Here is a 25,782-nt window from a genome sequence, read left to right as displayed (position 1 = left end):
GGACAGCAAAGCAATTCCGGTGACAGGGGGGCTCTTCTGGGGAGCAGTGGGTGGCTCTATCTCTCACCCGTTCAGCCTCAGCTCCTGCCCTTCCAAGTCCCGTGTGGAGGCCACTCTCTTCTCCTTACACCCAGAACAGCCCCTTGGCGGGTGGCCTCAGTGCTCCACCGCAACCACACAAACCCAGAGTGGCTCAAGAAAAACAGGTCAGAAGGCACGCTGTGCAGAGAAAGTGAATAGCTGTCTGCTCAGGACGAGAGGACTGATAAAAGCGTTGGCTTCTTCCTGGCAGCTGAGTGCCCTTGATGATTATTTGCATGATTTCATTTGCTCATAGACACTCTACCGAGAGCATTACCACCAAACCCACACCCTCCCAAATGTCCAGGGAGACGCCCGACAATGTTCGGGCTGAGATATTTAATGGAATTTTAACAGGGGAATTTATTCTGAGAGCTTGCACCCCACAAACCCCCTGGGAATTGAGAAACAGAGAGTAGGATGGAAGGAAATACACGGGGGCAAGAGAAAGGTGGCTGGGTCACAGGACATGCACCTAGCCGTCCTTCCAAACCTGGCTGTGCATCGGCTGCCCCTGGAGTAGGGGTTAAGAATACCAGCTCTCAGGTTGCATCACTACAGATTCTCATAAAGCAGGTCTGGAGAGGGGTCTGGGAGTTTGTATTTTTATCAAACACTCCAAGGTCATTCCAAGGCAGCCTACTTGCACTGGAGAAACTCTGGGTCCCCATATTCTCCTTGAATGACTCCCAGATGGCATTTTACCTGAAGAAACAAGGGGCCAGGTTCTTCCCTGCTTTTGATCCTGTGACCTTGGTCAAGTCATGTTGCTTCTCTGAGCCTTAGTTTCTCTATAAATTTTTTAAAGGGTAAGGGTATTATAATGCCTAAGTCATAGTGTTTTGAGGAGGGTTAAATGAGATTAAATGATTTGAAAACACCTAGAGTACTACCTGCTCATTATATAATACTTTCCCTCCCTCTCTCCCTTTCCGCCACCCCCATTATCACTCTCCAGACCTCTGTATTGCCTTCTCACTATTGAGCTACCAAAGCCAATCCTCTAAGCCGTGACCAATCCCGGGAACCATGTCAAATGCTCTGAAGGCCAATAAAAGAGCCTTTATGCTCTAGCTCTAGCTGACCTGTTCCAGCTCTCTGTTCCCAGGCTCTCCCATCAACGAGCCCAGAGCAAAAGTCTTCCTCCCAACGAAGGCGATCAAGGCACAACCTAGTGAAAACGGCAATTCTCTCTCCTCCGACCTTCTTCCAGGCCTGCCCTCTCCCCCCTTCCACCTCCAACTCTCCATCAAACTTCCAGCACAGAAGCACTGACTATTCTCAAACATCTGACCTCACAGAGAAATCCAGCGCCCAGTTGACCAGCACATGACTTGGCAACACATGTGTATTCACATGGTGGCTTCATCACTGCTTTCCTTTCTGCTATCACAGCTCTCCGCCACCCCCACCCCAGTACTGCCAGGGCAGAGCCACTGTACCCAGAGACCACTGTACCCTTCCATGGCACTAGGGAGTTGTGCCCACTCCTGACGTCGAAGGTGTGTTTTAAATGGGGTAATGTATGTGAGGTGTGCACACATGCGGACAGTGCCTGGAACAGGCAGAGTGTTCTCTGAGTGTCAGTATCATCCAATGCACACACAGCACAGCTCTGCAGGAACACGCCTCCACTCACCCCTGCCTCTAGCTTCTCTCCTCTGGTACCTGCTACTACAGGGGCTGGGGATGGAAGTCAGCACACTGGGTGGTGCTCTAAAGGCCGCCTCTAGAACTAACAATACAACTTCCCTTTTTCCCATGGTTTACAGCTTCTGGAGTAATCAGAGCAATAACGACATATGTTATTACTGAGCCCCTACTAGGGGCCATTCACCATCCAAAGCATCTTAAATACGCTAATTCATTTCATCCTCACAGCTCTCTCCTAGGAGGAAGCAATCCACATTTTTTCATGAGGAAATTGAGATAGAGAACGGTGAAGTCACTTAACAATGGTCACATCATAGAAGCTGGAGGAACCAGGCTGCAAACCCAGGCTTGTCTGTATTTTTAAAATAATGCTTTAGCCATGCAGGTTCTTAGACTTCAGAAAGCATCAGGATCACCTGGCAGGCTTTTGAAAACACAAGGTTCTGATTCAGTAAGTCTGGGCTGGAGCCCAAGAATCTGCCTTTCTAACAAGTTCCCAGGGGATGCTGAAGCTGGTCCAGGTACCCTAACTTTGCAAATCACTGGATTAGAGCATTGAACCCTAGGTTGCAGGTTCACACCTCCTGGGAAAGGTGTATTACTACCAACATCTAGTCCCCTCCTCCCAGATTCTGAATTTTTAAAATAACAGCTTTATTGAAATATAATTCACATAACATAAAGTTCACCCTTTTAGGGTTTATGTTTCAGTGGTTTTCAGTATAATGCACGAAGTTAAAAATTCATCAAAAAAACATTTTCATCACCCCAAGAGGAAGCCCCCTGTACCCATTGGCAGTCCCTTCCTTCTTCCACTCCTTATCTCCTCTACTCCTTAGCATCATGTTTTCAAGTTTCATCCATGTTGTAGCAGGAATCAGTAGGTACTTCCTTCCTTTTATGGCTGAATAATATTCCATTGTATGGATATACCACTTTCCTTTATCCTTTTATCAGTTGATGGGCATTTGGTTTAGCTATTATGAAGAATGCTGCTATGAACACTCGTGTACACATTTTTGTGAGGACCCAGATTCCAATTTAATTGGGTCGGGGTAGGGTCCACGTTGGTATTGTTTAAAAGCTCCCCCAGCTGATTCTAACTTGCAGTCAGGCTGAGAACCTCTGGTTTAGAACCTTATTACTCAAATGTGGTCCATGGGCCTGCAGCTCAGCATCACTGGGGAGCTTATTAGAAATATGGACTCTTGGGCCCCACCCAGACCTACTGAACCAGAATCCACATTCTAACAGCATCTCCGGGTAATTCACGTGCTCACTAAAGTGTGAGAGGTGTCAGTTTAGGGAGATACTCTGGGTCCTTGACAACCAAGTATAATACTGTTCCTTTGACAAAATGTACACTAACTCCAGAGAAGAAATTTATTAGGGACTGCCTTTATGTCCTGCACACAATTCCATACAAAGTTGGGAACAGAGAGTTTCATCTGAGCCTCCACTGTGTCCTCAGTGCCTAGCACTGACATGGCATAAAGCTAGTGTGAGATAAGGATTCATCAAATGGAAGCACCAGGGAGCCACTGAACCCTTCAGGGAATCCAGTGTGCTTTCAGGGAATCAGCGCCCAGAAATGGCATGTTCCAGTGCTCATTTTAGGTGGTAACACCTAAAAACACACGGCACAGAGGAAGCTCTGAGATGGTGACTATCTAAGTCTGTGTTGGGGATCCTCTGGGGGTTGGAGCAGGAGGGAGAATCAGAGTTTCTGCTTCTGGGCTCTGTTCCCAGGCAGCAAATCTCAGAGTCAGGGCTTTCAAACCTGATCAGTGGCCCCGGGCCAGCTGACAACTAGCACCACAGTCATATGTTAAAAGCACACTAGGGAATTCTTGGCCACTGGGCCTCCCTGTTGTCATGGCAGCTGAAGTGCAAAGAAGGGAGCAAACCACCCCCAACCCAGAAAACAAGATCAGGGCCCTTGCTCTGCCAGCCGAAACCATGAAGGCGCAGTGCCGGTCAGCTGGAAGCAGGACCAAAACCACTGCCTGGGAAAGGGACGGAGCAGGAGAGGAAGCAGGAGCCCACTCCTGAGCTTCACAGGATCAGAGCCCTTCAGAAGTGACTGGGCTCAGCACTCAGAAGACTTTCACCGTTAGTGGAGGGGTAGTGGTCGGAGTCATAGCAGTAGCTACCACTTATTGATGGTCCGTGTGCCTGGCAGAACTAAACACTGCAGGGCAGGGATTGCCAATCACATTTTACAGATGAAAAATAAATATGAGGCTCGAAGTGTTCAGTGTTTTGTTCCAGGCCACACGGCTAGTAAGCGACAGAGTCAAGATTCAAACCCAAGCCTCTTGGCTTCTAAAGCCCACGGTCCTTAACACTAGGCCACAGTGATGCAAGCAAACCATGCCTGAGTCCCAGTTCCCTCCATTCTACATATGAGAAGGCTGAGGTCGGCCACTGGTCCAAGGTCACACAGCTGGGTCAGGACGAGCTATATCTCTCCTCTTTCCTAAGGAACAGGGATGGTTATGGGACAGTGGAGGAACACAGGGTTTGGGCAAAACTCAGATCAGTACAAATATTAGTGATTAGAAGTCCTAATGGGAGAGATGGGGTAGCCTGTCCCAACCAAAGCAGAGGTGTTGATGCCAGGACTCGGCCAACTCCACAGGGTGCCACCTGTGCTCACAGCTACACGCCCTGGGTTCTGAAGCATCTACAGATGATTGGAAGTGGCTTCTCTGATATGCCTCGTTGGCTCATTCAATGACAGAATTATCAGACCACTTTGTTAGCTGCCAGATAATGAGTGTATCCCAAAATGTCCAAAACGGATTCCTTCGATTGTGGGTTTTTTTCCCTTCTTCCCCCTCTTTTCAATTCTGTTTTTACCTTTATTTGACTCCATATACCAACTGACTTGCTCACACGTGATAAAACAATATGTGTGCAAAAAAAAAAAACTACTCAATGTCCTAAGTAATTAGATAGTGGTGATGGATGCATAACTTTGTGAATTATACTAAAAACCACTGAATGCATACTTTAAAGGGTTAATTTTATGGTATATGAGTATTATCTAAATTTTTAAATGTTTTATTTATTTTTATTTTTTGGCTGTACGCGGGCCTCTCACTGTTGTGGCCTCTCCCGTTGCGGAGCACAGGCTCCGGACGCACAGGCTCAGTGGCCATGGCTCCCAGGCTCAGCCGCTCCGCGGCACGTGGGATCTTCCCGGAACGGGGCACGAACCCGTGTCCCCTGCATCGGCAGGCGGAGTCCCAAACGCTGCGCCATCAGGGAAGCCCTATCTAAATTTTTTAAATGATTAAAAACAAAAACAAAAAAAATGTGCAGGCTCCAAGTAAAGACTAAGAGCACCAGACTGCCTGCCTTTCCTTTTCCCCACTCTCATGTGGATGGAGAGGTCTAGACATGCTGATTTTTCAGAGGCCATCAGGTGTTCTTTGTGTACCAGTTCTCAAACACTGCAGGGGACTCACAGATGCCTTGAGGTCTCATTGATACGCATCATCCTTCCAAGAAGCACAGCATTTTGTGAATCATCTCATGCCCCTGACAGGATCTGCCCAGGATGTAGGGGTTTCCTGGGACACCAGACTCTCATTCTAAACCTGGGAAAGTCCCAGGCAAACTCACACAACTGGTCACCCAACCTCCTGGGGAGCAGTGAGCAATGAGTGAAGGGTCTCCAGTCCCCAATCCCGGCTCTGGTCCCCACCAACAACACAGCTTCTCTATTTTTATCTTTTTTTACATATTAGGCTTTGCCTACACTTTCTGTTTAAGGGAAAGAGTTCTGTGGCTGAAAAGGGGTTTGAAAAACACTGTTCCAGCCTTCATTCTCTTGATGGTCCTTGTCAGCCAAAGCCCAGGACGTTCAGAGATTCAGCATTTTCAGGTAAGTCTAATAAGAAAGACAGTATTTCAGTGGGGAAGGAGTTGGGAAATAGAGCAAAAGCCGCCTGGATGAGCTCCAGGGATGAGCGGTGCTGATACTCCAGGCGGGGCTGGCTAGGTTCCTGAGTGCATCCATCACTACTGTTCTTCCAGTCAGCAAGTGTCTCAAAGAGGAGAAGCTAGAACTCATGGAAAAATCCTAAATTTTAACCTCTTTTGAAAGCTGAGAGCTTTATGGATGGTTTCTGAAGTCCTGTCCAGCACTGACTTTCTACAATCCTAGACTCTGATGGCATTCCACCCACCAACCTTTGGCTCTCATCTCTATATACTGAGGCCTTCTTACTATGAACATGTGTGACTCCCTGCCCAAGGTTTCTTTTCTAGTGTTGAGAGCACATTCAACCCATGCTCAGAGAGTATTAACTCTGCCCTCGTAAGTGTCTCTAAGCCAAAATGAATGGGGAATTAGTGGATAAACAGCCCAACCTCCTTGCTGGTCAGTGGGAGAACTTTGAGACCTGTTCTACAGTCTGACAAGAGTTCCCCAGCAGAGCTGAGCCCAGCTGCTGTCAGGAGTGACTGCTCAATAACGTGTCCTAAATTGCTTATTTCTCCCTCCTCCACTCCCCTATTGGTATGTTCAGTAACCACATCCCAAAGAAACTACTTGCACAAAACTCTTCTCAAGGTCTGCTTCTGAGGAGACACGAACCGAGAAAAGATCCCATGACAGGCTGGATGGAAATAGCAATATCAAAAGAAAAAAAAAAAAAATCCCACCGCAACTCTATGGGAAACACCCAACGTAAAATAAAGTTCAGGACTTGATCAGGCCAACAGTGGTTGGGAGTCACCCTGAACAATGCACCAAATTTATAATTCACTTAAATATACTGAAAAGGACTATATTAAAAAAAATGAATATGCAGCTGTTTGCAAAACATAAAGGGTTCCAGGGGTGCTTTTAAAACCTATGATTAAATGAATAAAAGCTACTTACTTATAAAAGGCCTGGTTCTCCACCCCACACTTCCAAAGATGTTTGCAGGCAGCTGGTGTTGAAGTATGGAACGCCAACATGGCTTTTTTCTAATAAAAAAATAACAAAACAAGAAAGGGCATGTTAAACACAGTGTATGTTTTTCATGTTTTTCCTTCAAGAATTTACCTATTTGCATCCTGCCACTTACCAAACAGATCTGAAGTAACTGATGCATTACTGTGTCCTTAGAAGTGTTCCTGAAATGGTACTCCCCCCTCCCTCACCCTTTGCAGATATTACTAACCCATCCAGGCCCTGTTTCTGATAAAGAACAGCTTCACAATCCTTCTCAACACTCCAAGCGTTGCCTAACTCTCAATCAGAGTTGGATGAGTTTAAAAACTTATTTGCCATTCTTGAATATCTAGTGCTTAAACCAAAAACTAGGATCAAGAAAATCCAGAAACTTCCAGACCTAGCTCTGAGGCTCAACGTTTCGGTAATGGCCTCCTCCCAAATGATGAAGCCAACTAACATTTTAAGATTCCCTGGACTTACAGACTCTGTTTATAAAACTCTAACCAGCACTGGCTGATAGCTATCTTTAAGTATTATTCATTTGTTTTATCATCCTGGCAAATTACAGAGGTAGGAGGAAGTTCAATTTTCTATTTCTCAAGTTTATCACAGTCTAATTTTTACACAGGGGTATATGGACAGCACTGCTCACTGAATTTATTCTTAAATGTGCAAAGCCGGTGTTTATTTAACTGCAAACTTCCAGTATCATCACAGACTTTAACATCGTGGTCTTCTGGGGGCTACATGACTAAAGGCACATTTTACACTTGACTCTTTCTCCTGCACATACACACCTGCACACACACACATGCACATACAACAACAGACAGCTAGAAAAACAGTTTCTGACCTCCTTCTGGGTGCCAATCACATAAAACGTCTTCCCTTCAAACTTCAATTTGCAGACATCCGACCTAAGGAAAGAAAATCTCCTTGGGTGAGAAGAAAAAAAGTAGCAGCTAACCAAGGTACCTGGCTATCCCAATGGAATCCGCCTGACTCACAAATGCCAAGCAGACTGCAATGAAACGAGATGTTATCTTATCATGGCTGAAGGTCTAATGAGCGGCGAAGAGCCCCCAAGTGAATGATACAGCAATTTTCTTCCCAAGAGAGGCTCCGAAGGCAGCTCAGAATTATTTATTCCATTGTTTTTACCGTGAAGCTGCACCTTTTCTCCAAGGAGCTCTAGGGGTTTCATGAACATTAATGACCAGAACAATGTTAATTGGTCAGCACATTTTGCAAGATAGGAAGAATGTAGTTATTTCATATTCGGTTAATGAAACAATATGGATTCACAGTATCTGTAACCTTTCACATCCATCTCCAAGAAACACACACCACAATGCAAAATTTTCATTTCTGCTCTCCCTGTTGATAAATGAATAATTGTATTAGATACTGAGATGCTCAAAACTGTTAAGGACAACTTGATGAACTGTAGTCAAAAGACTTGAGGCTTCATCCTAAGGAGCTGCTCAGTTAAAATCTGACTGAAATGTAGACCTAAGGTCAACTCCTTGGTGAGGAGACACGTGTAAAGAGAGGAGGGAATTCTACTTTTATTCCTTTGATCTAATTCCTAGGACAGTGAGGTGTGCCCCTGTGCTTTTCCTGGGGGAAAAGGAGTTGTGAGGTCATATTAAGCTGTGGAGAGGATTTGCAAGAGTGACAAAGCTCAATGGATGTCAAAAACAAAACAGAACAAAACTAGGTTTAACGTGGGAAGAAAATTTATTTTAGTAACATGTACGTGGCTGCTACAAATATGTGCCTAAGCCGTGGCTGGAAGGGATGGGGATGACATCAGCACCCCACCGGGAACACCAAGATGTAGAATCCAGGAACAAATGGTCTGGTGATTGCCCATCTCAACTCTTCAGGGTAGCCAAGAAGAAACTAAAGCCCCAAATGGGAGAGACTTGCAATTAATCTGCATGTGAGACATGTCAGGTTCTAACCCAGCTACTCCGAAGTTGACTAGTACCTGAGAATCAAACACCCTTCAGCATCCTCAAGGCTTTTGTAGTCCTAGGAGAGGATGGGGAAGTTCCTGCCCGAATTGCCCATGCTCCCCAAAGTCAGCAGAAATCGCTAGGGAACTTATTCTGGAATGGACTGAAGTGTGGTTAACATTGGAGCTTCTTTACAGGTACTGAAAATAAGGGGAAGAAAACTGGTAACTCCACCACGTTATACATTCATAAAACATCCTTGTTCACAAATCAAGTCACTCTCACACACACTATTCTACCTGCTTCTCCCCCATCTCCTTTCTTTCCTATAAAGCAGTCGGATATAACTGATGTCCATTTTATGGATGAGTACATTGAGACACAGAGAGTTAAGTGATTTATTAGAGGCACATGAGAGTTTGAGAATGATAATTGTGGAGGAAGAGAATAAGTGGGCACAGATGGGAACCGAAAGTATGACATGAATAAAGGCAGTGATAGAGTGGGAAGAGAAGATACTTAGATAAATTAGCATTCTTAGAAAGAGAGGGCTGATGAGAAAAAAGAGCAGAAGGTGTAGGGAGCAAAGTGGACATGAGCTGACTGATGCTAATCTAGTAGAGAACGGTTGAAGGGAAGGCAGGTGCTAATAGGAGAGTGCCAAGACGCGGTGCAGCGGGGGACTTGATAAAGAGTGCTGAGAGAAATCCTGAAGCTAACAGAACCATGAAACAGAGGTTCAGGTAAGTGCAAAAGAGCATTTCAAACCCAGGACTGAGGATGGATGCCCACTGGCCCATCAAGAACTTCAGACCCAAGGGCTCAGGCCAAAAGAGTGAGCCCATCACTCAGTGAGACACTGGGTGACAAATCTGTCAGGGACCATCAGGGAAGGAACCAAATCATGCTGAAGCTATGAACCAGACTAAGCCCTTACAATATTCCAATGCACATAGAGTGTTCAGCCTTCTTCACTCTACTAAAGCTACTTTGTTCCTTGATTGGACATAGTGGGCACTGCCGGTCCATCCTCCCATGTCCTCCCGGACACAACCCAGACTTTATTCTTCCTCTAGATCAACTGTTCATGCAGATAATGCTCTTCCCAGCCCCGAAAGGATGGACCTTGATTTGATCAACCTCATCATGGAATTCTTCTTCTTGGAAGGATTAGTTTAAGGGGGCGCATACAACCCTCTCCTACCCAATGAGATACACAGGAAGTCTCCTACAGAGCTTCTGAAAAAGTTACCCTTGTTTTAATAGGAGACACATGGAAGGGGCTGCTCTCCTTCAGGGAGTGTTTCTGTGTGAAGATGTAAGGGCCAGAGTTGTGCGCATGGCCATTTTATGAGCACAAGCCTGGGGATAAAACCCACCACCCTGGGATGGCAGAGAAGAGAATGGAGGGGTCCAAGTCCTTCACAGTGTTGTCAGGCAGTTAAGTTAGAGGACCATGGGGCTGCCCGGCCCCTGGAACTTTTGCTGTTTGAGATAATCAGTCCTCTCATTTGTAAGCCACTGTGAGCAGACATTCCTGTTCCTTTGAGCGAAAAGCATCGTCACTGATACACTGGATTACAAAGGGGGAGTCTAGAGCGAGGATTCAACAGAAGAGAATGGAAAGAAGTGAGTGGAAGAGAGGGGGTCCTGAGTTATTCAAGGGAACTTGCACATTTATCCTGCCCTGACCTAGCCCGTGGTCACCCCTCTGGCCAGTGTTTCCTCACCAGCCATGCTGGACACCTTTTCTTCAAAGGCAGAGCCCCCCGAGCCCGGGACACCCAAGGTCTAAGACAACTGAGATTGGGTTCCATTTTTAGATGAATAATCTCTTTATAAGAAGTTCCAGGGCAGACTTTTTCCAAGCAAAAAGTCAAAGGCTGGGAAAGAAAAACGAGATTAATAAAAAAAACAAGATTAAGCAATTTCTTCCGAAGAAGTACTCACTACTCACCATTTTATCAGATGGATTCTCTTATTTCCCTGAAATACCACAAAGCCTGCAGCAGTGAATCCTAAAAATGTTGTCGTGCCCGTTGAATCCTGAAAACAATAATAAGACATAAAAACATATTTGGATTAAGGAATATAAAATAAAGGATAAATGACATGCTAGTTCATCCTCACCCTGGGTTAATTTCAGGTTAATTACAATGACTGTAGAAATAAACTAAGCTTCTGAGATGGGACTTCCAACCGCAGTACGCCTAAAACTTGGGCGAGGGCCAGGAATGTATAGCTTTCCCGTCTGAGGAATGGACCTTCTGCCTCACCAGGAACCTCCTGGGAAAATACAGATTAGTCCCAAACCACTAGTCTACTTCCAAGTGCGTTCTGGTGCTGCCTGAGTTCTCAGGTCTGCCCTACAATGTGGGAAAACTGTTCTTGGCTTTCATTAGCCCTGAAACCAAATCCCTGAGCGTCTAATCTAACTTGACTCAATCCCACACAGGATTTCTGGCAATGTAAATATAAAGACATGTCTGGAAATGCCCACTTTGATTCCAGCCTCCACCAGGAAAACTAAGCATTGATAAGGGAAGGCAAAGGAACAACAACAACAAAAAAAACCAAGTCAGTCTCCAAGTAATAAATAAAACAGAGAGGCTCAAATTTGTGGATAAAATCTAATTCACTAAATGGAATAATCTGATTTATACCATTCGCAGGAAGAGACATCTGGCAAATATTCTAAAATAACTGTGCGGGCAGAGCCAGCCACTGTAAATAGGCCCCACTGGTTCTCTGCCCGGGCTGCACCCTCACAGATCCTGGTGGCACTGGGCAACAGGCGTTTATGAAGCTTCCCAGGTCCTTCTAATAAGCAGCCTAAGCTACATCTCTAGCACGAGGACTTCACCAAATACTATTAGCTGGTCCCATCTGAGGACTTCACCAAATACTATTAGCTGGTCCCATCTGGGTAAAACAATGTTCTAGTATGACTCAAAAACATACCTTTAAGAGCCTGGCTGATACAAACGCTTAGTTTAGAATTCAGGTTAGAGTCTGACTGATGCATGGTTTAGGATATGGAAAGAACCCTATTTTCATAAAACATTTCTGGAAAACATGCGCTTGAGCCTCACTTTGGGAGCTTGTTTAAAAGGCAGATTCCCCAGCTGCACCCCCAGTGATTCTGATTCAGTGGCCCTGGGGTGGGGCCCAGGTGATTCTGACACAGGTGGTCTGGGTTTCCTACTTGAGAGAAATGCTGTCAAGTATTAATTCGAGAAAAAGGAAAAAAGAAAAACAAATACGTACTCCTAATGTGAATTTTAAATCCTTCTTTTTTCCTTCCACTTACCCATTTTTAAAGACTGCATTCTTACTGGCAATGGCCTTTGAAAATAAACCTGTTAGGATCCTATAACTTCTCAGGAGTAAAACCATCCACTTGATGGATGAATGAATTAGCAAGCAATTAGAAGAGGCCAATAGAGAAAATCTACGACCCAAACATGTGACTGCAGCCCACTGTTGTCCCTTATGATTAGGGGTGATGGGTCAGGCTGTGGATATATCCTAGAAGGGATCCTCCAGACCTGCATACCAATTAACTCTTTTCTGGGCAAAACAATCATTATATGTCGACCTGCAGTGAGGGGCATTACCTTGCATGGGTGGGGATCCACCCCATAGGTTTCCAAAGTGTGAGCTTTCAGGAGTAAGTTAAATTCAGCAACTGGTGGGCTCTGGCCTCTAAAATCACACAAGAGAAGTTTAGGGAGTTAATATGAAAAACAATAGAAACATGGAGTTCTTTCATTCAATAAAATGTGCTATTCTTAACTAAATAAAGAGAGAAATCCCATAAATAGTAAGACTGGTCATTATTCCTCTCCACGAGGAGCCCTTTGCTAAGAAATCTGAGCCCATGTTCCAGGGCTAACTGTTCCATTATAAACCCACACGTACTGTGAGGACTCCAGTGACCCGGACAGTTAATCAAGGTTATCAAGTTACCAATAAGCAGGGGCCCTCGCAAATTCAATCTTAATATGAACTAAAACTCAGCATCTGTTCTTTCCTACTTACTTTAAAAGATTATCCAGGATAAATGGCATTTCTTTTTGCTCAGGGTAGGAAGTGGGCAAGCCTGTTACCCCATTAACAGCCTAAACAGAGCCATCCAGGTAAGAAGAGCTGTCAACCATTCCACTGGAAAGCCCTGGATTTGGAAAGGAAATCTCAGCCACTTCTAGCCCTAGCTGTGTCCTCCAGGGTGGTAAACAAGGTATTGGCCCCAGGCAGAAAAAGGGGGCTGCAAATACAGATAGCTATGAAGCCCTTTCAGGGCTAACTTCCAAACGAGGGTTGTGCAGCATTTCAAAGACTCTGCTTTGACTAACAATATTTCACACGTTATCTTAGAGAATCCGCACCATTCTCCAAGGATAATATGTAACCTGAACAACCAAGAAGAGTTTGCTAACAACAGGAATGCAGTCTTATGTTCACAATGTAAAACTATATTGCAATATTAACTCTATTTCCACCCAAGCCTCTCCTCAAAGATGGACTCCCTCCCCACCCCCTCAAGACAGCGAAGAGTCCTCATGCCTCTAATGAAAACAGTATCCCATCTTCCTTCTCTGTAAAGCCTTTCAAGATCTTCTCTTTACCCTGAATGTTCACTCTAATATGTCTAAGGAGCATCTTCATTTATTCATCAAGATCAGCACTATGGGGACCCTTGTAATCCAACAACTCATTTCTGACCATTTCTTTGATTCTTTTCTTCCCTTCCCGGCCTCTTCTTCACCTCAACCACTCTCTCTCTCTTCTCTCCTTTGAGAGACCCTAGCAAATGGATTTTGGAACTCCTAGGTCTATCCTCCATGTCTTTTTAACCTTTGTTTCATTCTCTTAAATCTAAGGCTTTTTGTATTACATTCTGAATTATTTCTTTATTCAAACCTCCAGCTCATTAATTTCTTCTCCAGCTGTGTGAATCCTGCTTTCCATCCCATTGATGAGTTGTTTTAAAATATCAACTAAATATTTCATTTCTAATGTAATGTCTATTTGGCTCTTGAAACAGATGCCTGTTCTTATTTTATGGAATAAACTCTTCTTACTCCTCTGAGGATATCCACTTTGTTTCTTTTAAAGTCCAATCCCTGTTACTCCATTAATGCTGTTTTCTTGGTGACGGCCCTGTGGTTTGCTGAATCAGAGAGTCTTATTCAATGAATTGATGTTTCCTAAAGTGTTTGGTGATTCATGGTTGGATGCTCATCTTTGTATTTTATGTTACTTGTTTAATACAGTGGCCTCCAGGGGTTGTAGGGAAGGGCAAGACAGGCCACATGGGAAGAGTGTGAGTTAGTAACTTGATTTCAGGCTGAAGGTTGTAGTTCCTTCTGGACATTGTCCACATAAGGTACCTCCAGCTCAAGCCTGCTGCTGCCCATGACTCAGCATAAGGGAACCAGAGGAAGAGGTCAAAGCTGCCCAACTATTTCAGATGCAGTTGCCCAACCACCATGATGGCTGCCCTGTTATCTGTTGCCTGAAGCACCCAGAACCATTCCTATTCTATATGTCTTTGACCTGGATTCCTTCCATCTATTTCCTATCTTCCAGAGATACCGCAGGACTTCTGATCCAAAGATGGTATTCTTTCTTGCATCTGCTTTCTAATACATTTTCTATCATCCACAGGGACTTGGAGAGGGAAGGGAAGGGAGCCACACATGCTACCTTTTTCTTTTAATAGAAGAGGTAATTTTTAAATCCATCCTTTACACAATGTATTACTGAGGGATTAACTTAAACACCTTCTTTAGGAAAGTAAGGTCTTTCTAAAGCTTTCCGAATTTCCTCTTTAGTTTTGATGTTCTGAAGTTTCACTGGGACATACATAAAGGGAGCCTCCTTATTTATTCACCCCGATCAGCACTTTACGACCCTTTCAATCTAACAAATCCTACCTTTCTTTGACCATTTCTTTGATTCTTTTTTTTTTTTTGAAGCCGTAGTCACTATAATTGTTTCTCTTTTTGATAAAGGAACAAGAGATTCAAGAAAATCACCAAGTATTTTGATGGGGAAGGGAAAGGGGACTTTCTGCAAGTTTTTGCAATACATACAGGTTATTTCTCCCTTCATAGCTCTCTCATAAGTTCCTGAAGTAAAAGCTTACCTTTCACCAGCAAATAAAGATAATTATTGAATCTGAATATTGGGGGCTTCCTGCCCCCACATACACACTCTCTCTTTTCTCTCTCACTCACTCGTTCATACACTCCCTCACCCCCCTGGCTGGGGACAAAGCGCAAAGCTGAGCTGTCCAGCACGTTGCTAAGCAGTGCCCCACTCTGGTGGCCCTCAAGGCAAAACTTCAGCCTAATGACCCAGATTGAGGCCAAAGAGAAACAGGACTAGAGCTAAAGCAGCCCAGCACGTCCCAGGCCACAGGCCACCAGCTCTGCTCCAGGATAATCCTGCCGCTTCACATGAAAGGCCCTCGCTCCGCCTCTAGAGAGCTGGCCGTTCCCCTTTGTGGCAAACCGTCAACCTCTTTGTCGAAACAGCTACAGACTGTTTATTCTTGAAATTCGACTTTGGTTTTACAGCACACCCTTCTTTTCCATTCAGTCTGGGAACAAGTTAATTTTGAAAGGCTATAGTTTGGAAGTTCCTATTGGAAAGTCAGGACTTTTTGCTTGCCTAGGTGGTCTCTTTCTGACCACTTCCCTGTCCTTTGTAAATCTGATGAGCATCTAATTGCAAACACTCAACCCCAGATGGCAGCAGGGTGCCATGCTACACAGCTCCAGAGGACACACCATTAAACTCAGAGACCTCTGCTCACCAGGAGCTATCATCCAGGCGTGAAAAGGCAAGTCCCTGTCTGGGAAAAGATTTTGGCAACATGTACAATCAAATAAGGACTCCTGGGCTTCCCTGGTGGCGCAGTGGTTGAGAGTCCGCCTGCCGATGCAGGGGACGCGGGTTCGTGCCCCGGTCCGGGAAGATCCCACATGCCGCGGAGCGACTGGGCCCATGAGCCATGGCCACTGAGCCTGCGCGTCCAGAGCCTGTGCTCCACAGTGGAAGAGGCCACAGCAGTGAGAGGCCCGCATACCGCAAAAAAAAAAAAAGAACTCCTATGTAGAATATTTTTTTAAAAACCTCCAATAAATCAATAAACAACAATAAAATAATTTTTAAAGATAACTCAGAAGGAAACATGGCAAAAGACTTGAATAGACACTTCACAAAATAAGATATCCAAATAGCCAACAACCACATGACAATGTGCTTAACCTCTCTAAAATCAGGAAAATGAAAAACTCTAAGAAGTCACTTACACATTCATCTGACAGCCAAAATTTTAAAAAATACCAAGCACTCATGAGCATGTGCAGCAAAAGCAACTCTCATATACTGTTGGTAGAAGACTAATTCAGTAGAACTATCTGGAAAACTGACGTTATCTCCTGAAGTTAAACATGTTTACCCTATAACACAGCAATTCCATTCATAGTTATACATACAACAGGGATGAGTGCCTGCTGCATCAAGAAATACATAGAATTTTCACAGTAGTGCCATTTGTAACAGCAAAAAAACAGGAAACAAATGTCTACTAACAGTAGAATGGATACACAATGGAACACTATACAGCTGTGAAAATAAATGAATTCAAGCCACACACAACAAGATGGGCGACTATTACAAAACTAAAACTGAACAAAACAAGCCAGATATAAATGAATACACATTGAATGAATTCCATTTATATGGCTTTTTTAAATGAGCAAAACAAAACTAAAGTATTTAAAGTCAGAGATGTGATTACCTTTGGTGGGGGGAAGGGAGAAGATAAATATTGGGAAGGGGCATAACAAGGGCTTCTGAGGTGTCACAAATTCTCACTTTGACCTGGGTGGTGGTTACATACATACTCGCTTTGTAATAATTCATTGAGCTTGACATCTATGTTTTGTTGGCTTTTCTGAATTTGTGTTATGCTTCCATTTTTAAGAGTTTAAGAAAAAAGGAAAAGAAAGAAAAAAGGCCGTGAAGCACTGGGGACCCTCATAAATTATTGGTGTGAATGGAGCAACCCCTTCAGCAAACAAGCCACAATTTCCTAGAAAAGCTGAACTTGTGCAAACTCTATGGCACAAGCTTGTGCCCGGTTTCTACACCTAGGTTTGTACCTACACTTAGGGCCTCTTTTACATACACCCCTATGAGAAGTATTCAAGAAGCCATAGTAACTTTGTAATAGCAAAAACCTAGAAACAACCCCAGTGTCAACAGGAGAATGGATACATAAAATGTGACATGTTCATATGATAGAAAATTAATTACACAGAAGCAAAAATGAAGACCTATGGCTGTATGGATCAATGTGAAGAACCTCAAAAACATCATGTTGGTAGGGGGAAAGTGAGATACACAAATAGAGTATGATTCCATTTGTATGAAAGTCAAAGGTAGGAAAAAACTAAGCATACATTACTTGTTGATGTATAGAGTACATTTATAAAAGCAAAATAAGAGAATGAATAACCTAAAATTCAGAATAGCATAGAGAAGGGAGGGAGGTAATCTGGAAGGGTCAGGTTAGGAGACTTGAGATCATCTGGTGATGTTCTAATTCATAAGCAGAGTTAGGGGGTCATGGGTGGTTTTTCAACCAATCTTTAAATTATACATATATTGAATATACTCTTTTATATATCATACATTTTCAATGATCAAAAGAGAAACAGTTCCTGCCTTTTTAGTAAAAGAATTATTGGGTGAAGTATTATGCAATCTAAAAGCACCATTAAACTCAACAGACTAGTCAGGAATAGAAGAGATACCCATGCAGAGCAACCTTTTACCAAACTCTCCTGTTCTGAGCAATATATAACTGTTTATATTGTGAAGCAGTATATATATTTTTTTCACTTACTATTCATCAAGGAGGAATTCTTATGCTCATTTTATAGATGAGGATTTTGACACTCAAAGAGGAAAAGTAACTTGCTCAAAGTTACTCAAGTATTAGGTGGAGGAGTGAATGCGAACCCAAGGCAGCCTGATTCCAAAGGGCTTCTCGGGACCTGCGCTACCATCACGACCAACATGATATGGTCCAGGGCCATCTGCCTGCTCTCCTGGATGCCAGGCTGAGCATTTCCAAGTGACATGGTTTCTATTGGTTTTTCTAGAAAGCATTTTCAAATTCTAAACATTTCATGTTATCGGTGTTGAGGCACTCCATCCCAGATGACAGATATTTAGATCTGAATAGAGAGCAGTGATATCTTCTTTTAATCTAGGTCAGAGATCCCCAGACTAGAGTCTGCGGGCTAAACCCGGATCGCCACCTGGTTTTGTACAGCCCTGGGGCTAGAAATGTTTTTTCCATTTTTAAATGGCTTGAAACAATCAAAGAATAATATTTCATGCCCTGTGAAAATTACATGACATTCAAATATCAGTCTCCATAAATAAAGTTTTATTGGAACAAAGACACACCCATTTGTTTGGGTACCATCTGTGGACACTGTCATGCTACGATGGCAAAAAGGAGAGGTTGTGACAGAGACCATATGTTGTGCAAAGCCTAAGATATTTACTAAATGGCCTAGGATAGGAAAAGTTTGCTGAACCCTGATTTAGGAACTGAACACAGGACTAGAAAACAACTGAAGCTGTGTCTGTTTGATTCCATACAATGGAGATTAAAAATAGTACCTATCTCCAAGATTTGGTGTAAAGAATAAGCAGTTAACAGATGTAAAGCCATTAGACTAGTGCCTGACACAGAGCATGCTCTCTCCTCGCCCTCAGAATAGCATTTGTTCCCTTCCTAGCCCTGCACGTGACTGAAATCAGAAATATGACTTCGATTGGAAGTGTCAGGAAGCATGCCAAGATATTTACAGTAGAGCAAAGTCCTCTCTTCAAAATAAAAGTCCTCGAATTGGTATCATTTGCGTTGGTTTTGACTCAGATCTCCAATGCCTAAGCATTTCAAAGACTTAATCTAAAAATTCATGCATAGAGAAAAGCTACAAATGTTCAGAGAAGGAAAAGAGTTCAAAACCAGTGGAGAAAAGGTAGAGACCCTGATAGCACTAAGATACTCCTGAGTCCCCCTGACTCACTGAGGAGGAAATCATTGAATAGTCAGGTTTTCAGGAAGACATTAAGATCAATTAAATAGAAATTTGTTTTCCTTTCAAATCTCCCACTGGACATTTGTTTCTGGCCAAAACTCTGTTTGGTAATGGAAAATAATGATTTTCTATCCTTTAAATCTGGAACCAGGAATTGTTCTGCTAAGATTAATAGTATCTCTAATGAGTCATTTAGAGATAAAGACCAGTGTTTAGTTGAATTCTTTTTCAAGAACAATTCTCTAAAGATATACTTTTCTAATAAACTAGGTGAGGTCAAGTAATTATGTACTTAGCTATGTATCTCCCTTCTGCCTGTCTTGAAAACTCTTTTGCCAAGAGAAACACTCTCTCTCTTATTGATCCTCCGTTAGCATACCATTACATAGAGTACAAAAACGTACAGCATCCCAAGGATGAATGCAAATTATTAGTGGACGTTAATTGTGGAGTGAGGTGTGGGTCTTGACAGCAATGACTTGGGCTGCTTGGAGCACAGCTGGACAGGGAAGGGGGTGGGTTTGGCTCCACCTGAACCATTTGGGTCTGTGAGCTCCAGAATTAAACTCTTGGGTAAAAGACCAATAGAATGGTCTGCTACCGCAAAGTAGAATTCTCAACTTGAGTTAGGTTAGGTTTTGCTGCAACTTGGTTGCAACTTTAGAGTTTGTTTACCACTGGCTCCAAAGCTTGAAAGTGCACTCAGAACTTGCCTTTCATCAGGGCTTGGGATCTTAGCATCCACAAGACTCTGGAGAGTTCTCCATGCTTTATGGCTTGGCTGCCAACTTTCTGAGCTGCAGGAAATCTCCTCTTCTCTCCAGTCCCACCCACGGCTCTCTGCACCTCAGATGACCATTTTCCTTCCTGTGGTCATGTCCCCCGCCCTTGGCAAGGGATGTCCTGCCCTGGCTGAATGTCTGCAGTGCCTCCGAGGGGTTTCACTCAGCTCTCCTGCCCTGTCTGACGCTGGCATACTGCCCCTCTTCACTCAGTGAAGGCCTGGGGTCCAATGGTGGTGGGAAAGTGCAACTCACTCTGTAGCTGGAGTCTTTGGGGTCCCAATCAGTCAGGTCAGCCCACTCGTGGTCACCAAATTCTTGATAAAGGTTTGGCTCGTTCCCCTTGCCCCCCACCTCTGGCATATTCCTCCTCCTCCCACCACCACCAGAGGTAAAAGCAACAGCAGGTCTCTGCGGTCCCAGGAAACGCATTCTGGATTTTAGTACCTTTAGGTTTCTTTGCATCCTCAGCTCTCAGATGGGTTTAAAAAATATGACTTTGGGGCTTCCCTGGTGGCGCAGTGGTTGGGGGTCCGCCTGCCAATGCAGGGGACACGGGTTCGTGCCCCGGTCTGGGAGGGTCCCACGTGCCGCGGAGCGGCTGGGCCCGTGAGCCATGGCCTCTGGGCCTGCGCGTCCGGAGCCTGTGCTCCGCAATGGGAGAGGCCACAACAGTGAGAGGCCTGCCTACCGCAAAAAAAAAAAAAAAAAAGACTTTGTAGTTTTTCTAGCTTGTTGGTGCTGTCTTGGTGTTAGGGGGAGATCCCTCTCTCGTGCTTTCCGCATCCTCACTGGAAGTGAGAGTCCCTAGTCTGTCACTTCTAATTCTTTACTTAGGGACATTATCTCTCCTAAGGTCCTTGGGGAACATTAGGGACTGCATCTGTGCAGAGCATTAGATAGAGCACTACAAATTTGGGTGACTGCCATGATATGGGGGAGACATATGGTGATGCTCTGGGACAGGGGCAAGACACATAGAAGAACAGCCACTTAGAAAGACATCAGAGTGCTTTACAGGAACACTTATGTTTCAGGTCAAGTTCTATTGCTTCACAACTGTGTAGCCTTGAATAAGTTAATTTCTCAGGCCTCCGTTTCCTTATTGGTAAAAGAAGGTGGTTTCAAACAATCCAATGGAGGATTGAGGTGAATTGACTGAGCAGGGATGGTGGCGACTCAGAGAACAAATGATTCTTTTAAAGAGTGCTGCTGCTGTCATGTAGGTGACAGGCATGTTACCAAATCCCCCAGTTGCAAGTAAGCTAGAACTTTATAGGAGCTGATTCCATTTTCCAAAACTATTATTTGGCCAAAGAACCTACATCTGGGTGAGAGTGTAGTCCAAGGACTGTTATTTTTTTTAATTAATTTATTTATTTTTATTTATTTATTTTTGGCAGAGTTGGGTCTTCACTGCTGCACGCAGGCTTTCTCTAGTTGCGGTGAGCAGGGGCTACTGTTTGTTGCGGTGCGCGGGCCTCTCATTGCGGTGGCTTCTCTTGTTGTGGAGCACGGGCTCTAGGTGTGCAGACTTAGTAATTGTGGCTCGCGGGCTCAGTAGTTGTGGCTCACGGGCTCTAGAGCGCAGGCTCAGTAGTTGTGGTACACGGGCTCAGTTGCTCTGCGGCATGTGGGATCTTCCGGACCAGGGTCGAACCTGTGTCCCCTGCACTGGCAGGCGGATTCTTAACCTCTGCACCACCAGGGAAGTCCTAGAAAGCTAGACATTTTTGAAACTATAAATCCTTGCCAGGAAGCCATGGCACATGATTTACAGAGATTGTGAGCTTTGAGAAATAAAGAGAGATGCTGACTCTTTAAAATACACTCAGTGTCATTATTACTTCCAGCACAAACCACACTGCATTAGATCATTATGGGGGTGGCTAATCCGATAATTTTTCTGCTCTTTAAGGGCAAGGAATATACTTCATCAAACCGCTTCACCGCCAATTGAGCTTTCTGAATATTTAAAAGCTGATGACCTGTTACTGAAGCTAATCCAAAGGTCTTTGCTTCTAATGAGAAACCTGATGAACTAGCTGAGTAGAAACTCCAGGAAAACCTCCAGAGAAACCTATCATGGTTCCTGATAGTGAAATCAATCTTATTCTTGATCTTCAACCCCCTCTGAGGATCCCCCAGGACTAATGGTATGGGTATTCCCTCTTAACCCAGGTGGTCATGATTAAAGCTGTGGAAAACAGAAACCAAAAGAGTCAAAAATAACAACTGTCACGTCCCCTGGGGGTTGTTGCAATGGCTTCCTCCAGCCATTTCTAAGCAGTCCCATTGCTAGGATCTCATCTCTGCATACCAAACTCAAATAAAATCTATAAATTATGAGATTATTTCTTATACATAGTTTTAAAAACAAATATAGATCTTTTGTCTTAAAATTATCTGTGGAGTCAGGATAGTGAAGCAGAAATTGATTCTAGACCTGCTCTACTAGATGTTTAAAACAAAGGTCAGCAAACTAGAACCCATGAATCAAATCCAGTCCACCATCTGTTTTGTCAATAAAGTTTTAGTGAATCACAGCCCACTCATTTATGTATTGCCTATGTCACCCTACAAAAGCAGAGCTGAGTGGCTGCAATAGAGACCATACAGCCCAGAAAGCCAAACAAATTTATTAACTACACCTGATCTAGAAGAATTATTCAGCCTCAGTGAGTTTTAGCATAGACATGTATTCAAAAATGTGAATCATATTGATACATATCTACATTCTCCAGTTCACAGGTTGTTAAGAGGCCCAAAGATGCCTTTATAAAATCTTTCTAAATAAAATTCTATTAGTTATATACCTATTGGAATGGCCAGAATCCAGAACACTGAAAACACCAAATGCTGGTAAAGATGTGGAGCAACAGGAACTCTCATCCATTGCTGGTGGGAATGCAAAATGGTACAGCCACTTTGGAAGACAGTTTGTCAGTTTCTTACAAAATTGAATATACTCTTACCATACAATCCAGCAATGATGCTCCTTGATATTTACCCAAAGGAGATGAAAATTTATGCCCACACAAAAGCCTGTCCATGGATGATTATACCAATTTTACTCATAACTGCCAAGACTTGAAAGCAACCATATGTCCTTCGGGAGGTGAATGGATAAATAAACTGTGGTACATACAACGGAATATATTATTCAGCAATATGAAGAAATGAGCTATCAATAAAAGATGAGCAGGAATCTTAAATGCATATTGCTTAGTGAAAAAAGCTAATTTGAAAAGGCTACATACTGTATGGTCCCAACTGTATGACATTCTGGAAAAGGCAAAACTATGGAGACAGGTAACAGATCAGCAATTGCCACAGGTTAGGGAGGAGGGAGGGATGAATAAGGCAGAGCCCAGAAGGTGTTTAGGGCAGTGAAAGTATTCTGTATGATACTATAATGGTGGATATACGTCATTATACTATTGTCTAAACCCACGGAATATACAACATCAAGAGCGAACCCTAAGGTATCGATGTAGGTTCATCAATTATAATAAATGTTCCACTCTGGTTGGGGATGGATGATGATATGGGGAAGGTTGTACATGTGTTGGGGCAGAGACTATAGGGGAAATCTGTATACCTTCCACTCAATTCTGGTGTGAACCTAAAACTCTTCTAAGAAATAAAGTCTATGAAAACAAAAACTCTATTAGTCAATGAGATTGTGAAGGCCATTAAGAGCTGTTTGACAGATGTTTCCAGTCTGCACCTTCTGGACACCTGATAGAACTGCACTTCCTTGCTGTTGGGTGGGACCATGTGGCTAGTTCTGGCCACAGCGGCAAAGCAGAAGCGATATGTATCACTTCCAAGCTGAAGCAGGACCTTTCACAGCTCTCTTTTTCCTGGCAAACTCAAGTTTGTGACTGACTCGAGTGACAAGGACTAGCACAGCCCCCAGCTGACCTCTGGTGGGTATACAGCAGAGCAATAAGTAAATAAATAAATGAACAAACAAACAAACCTTTCTTGTGAGCTTCTGGAGTTGTTTCCTCAGGAAAATCTAGCTACCTTGACTGGTACAGAGATGATCAATAACTATGATATTATATTTGCAAAACTATGTCTTCTTCCCCCCCGTCAGTCAATGATGTGGCACATCTGAAGAAGCAAAGCTGACCTAGCCACGAACTTCCATCTTCACTCACAAATCTCTTCAACATTTAAAGGAGTCTAAGCACTTAGTCCATGCAAACTCTTACTAAAACCTTGGCCTTATATTTTCAAGCACCCCAAAATTCCAGAGTCTCTCTCTCTCTCTCTCTCTTCCCCCTAAAGAACTCCCTTATTAATGCCTGTCTATCAATCCATCTTGGGTCCACCTTCAAGCACTGTGTAGCCTCCTAAGGAGGAAAGTTCTTCCGCCCTGATTCATTTTCTCCCAAGAATCACAGCTTTAGTACCTTCCACAGAGAGCACAGGAGAAGAAGGATTCTAATCAAGTAAAAAGGCTGGAGAAGATTGTGAACCCACAGAGCTAATCCTGTTTATCAGGCAAATCATGGTCATTTCTGCTAATGTCTGAGTGTCTCTATTGGCATCTCTTTTGTTTTCTTCCTTGACTGGGTCAGAAACCGGGTAGGGAGCAAGAGGTTATTTGGGCGGGGGAGGGGGGAGCAGGCTCAAACCCCAACAAAGGCCAACTGGAAACCATTCAGGAAGTTTCCATAACAACAGATCATTGATCACGCATTATCCCTTTGCTGTGTGGGAGGGTCATGAGTGCTGTGATAACCTTGGAGAGTAAGATGGTAACACCTTGGTGCAGCCTCATATGGGTCTCTTCCATCTGTGACTCCTTCCTGGAACTGTCAGGTTTGCAGAGCAATCCAACCAGAGGTCCAATTCCCACACAAGAAGATTGATACTTTCATGACCTGTGTGCAAAGGGCTCGCTGATCCCCCAGGGCAACCTCAGTCTCTGTAGCAGGTTTCCAACCGATTCTATTGATAGAAAGCCCCTTCTCTTCTGCATTGTCAGCTTGCCTGCTCTTCTTATCGTTCCATCCAAACCTGAACTCTCTCTCTGCTGCATTGATGCAGAAGGAAACACATGACTACTTAAGGAGAAAAAGGAGCAAAAACACATAGGAAAATACCCTCTGAATGTCTCTTTTCAATATCACAGGATATCTGGCTGTTTCATCCTCCAGACATACAACTTTGACTTCTTCACAAGGGCTTTCTGGGTGTTACAAATGTGTTGGGCAACAGGAAAGCAGCTTTGGCCAAGCCATGGAGTTTACTTCCAAGGTCTACAAACCATAGCTGACTGTTGACCCTGTCTATTCTCTAGATGCATGAAGACTACTTTCAAGGTTGTCAACAGATTCAAATGCTGGCACAAGGTCCAATCTACAGCTTTCTTATTATAAAAAACAATCTGGAATCTTCTTGGCTCCACTCATTTGCTCATGAAATCCAGTGGGTCACCAAGTCTTCCTGCAACGTCTCTCAAAATCCTCTTCTTTCAGTTTTCTCTACTCCAATTCTTGTTCAGGTCCCCAGCATGTCTTGCCTGGATGACAGCTCTAACTGATCCTCCTGCCAGTCTCCACCCTCTGGGCCACTGCCATCATGATCACTGTGGAACATCAATGTGACTACCAGGTTGCCTTATGGCTGCTCAGCACGGGGGATAAGAGCATGGGTATGAGTGTCAGGTAAGAGCAAGGTTCAAGTCCTGACTCTGCTACTAACAGTGCAAGTCCTTCAGCCACTCCAGGCTGTGCTTTCTTCACCTCAGACAGGGAACAACAATAGCACAAACCTCGTAGAGTTTGGCAGGACTGAGTGGGGCGATGCATGTAAGGCCCTTAGCACAGTGCTTGGCATCCAGTAAGAGCTCAATAAACGTTCATTATCGGGCTTCTCCGGTGGTGCAGTGGTTAAGAATCCACCTGCCAATGCAGGGGACATGGGTTCAAGGCCTGGTCTGGGAAGATCCCACATGCCGCGGAGCAACTAAGCCTGTGAGCCACAACTACTGAGCCTGTGCTCTAGAGCCCGCGAGCTGCAACTACTGAAGCCCGTGTGCCACAACTACTGAAGTCTGCGCACCTAGCGCCTGTGCTCCGCAACAAGAGAAGTCACCGCAATGAGAAGCCCGTGCACTGCAACAAAGAGTAGCCCCCGCTCGCCACAACTAGAGAAAGCCGGCGCACAGAAACAAAGACCCAATGCAGCCAAAAATT

The 25,782-nt window shown here is 44.0% G+C and overlaps 1 protein-coding gene across 1 annotated transcript in view; it reads right to left on the bottom strand.

Moving 5' to 3' along the window:
* The window catches only part of FRMD3 (FERM domain containing 3), a 312,589-nt gene that overhangs the window by 66,013 nt on the left and 220,794 nt on the right, over nt 1–25,782 (bottom strand). Inside the window, exons 7-10 of the mRNA XM_022558882.2 lie at nt 12,267–12,354; nt 10,607–10,695; nt 7,542–7,605; nt 6,629–6,717 (exon numbers count right to left, since the gene is read on the bottom strand). Of these exons, the coding sequence (XP_022414590.1) occupies nt 6,629–6,717; nt 7,542–7,605; nt 10,607–10,695; nt 12,267–12,354 (330 nt within the window). The remainder of the gene's footprint in view (nt 1–6,628; nt 6,718–7,541; nt 7,606–10,606; nt 10,696–12,266; nt 12,355–25,782) is intronic.

Source organism: Delphinapterus leucas, chromosome 6 (assembly GCF_059928025.1).
Source record: "Delphinapterus leucas isolate spDelLeu-1000000601 "Yukka" chromosome 6, BTC_Dleu_Yukka2, whole genome shotgun sequence".
NCBI lineage: Eukaryota > Metazoa > Chordata > Mammalia > Artiodactyla > Monodontidae > Delphinapterus > Delphinapterus leucas.
Note: the sequence above shows the minus strand (reverse complement) of the source record. Positions and strands in the feature narration are given on the sequence as shown.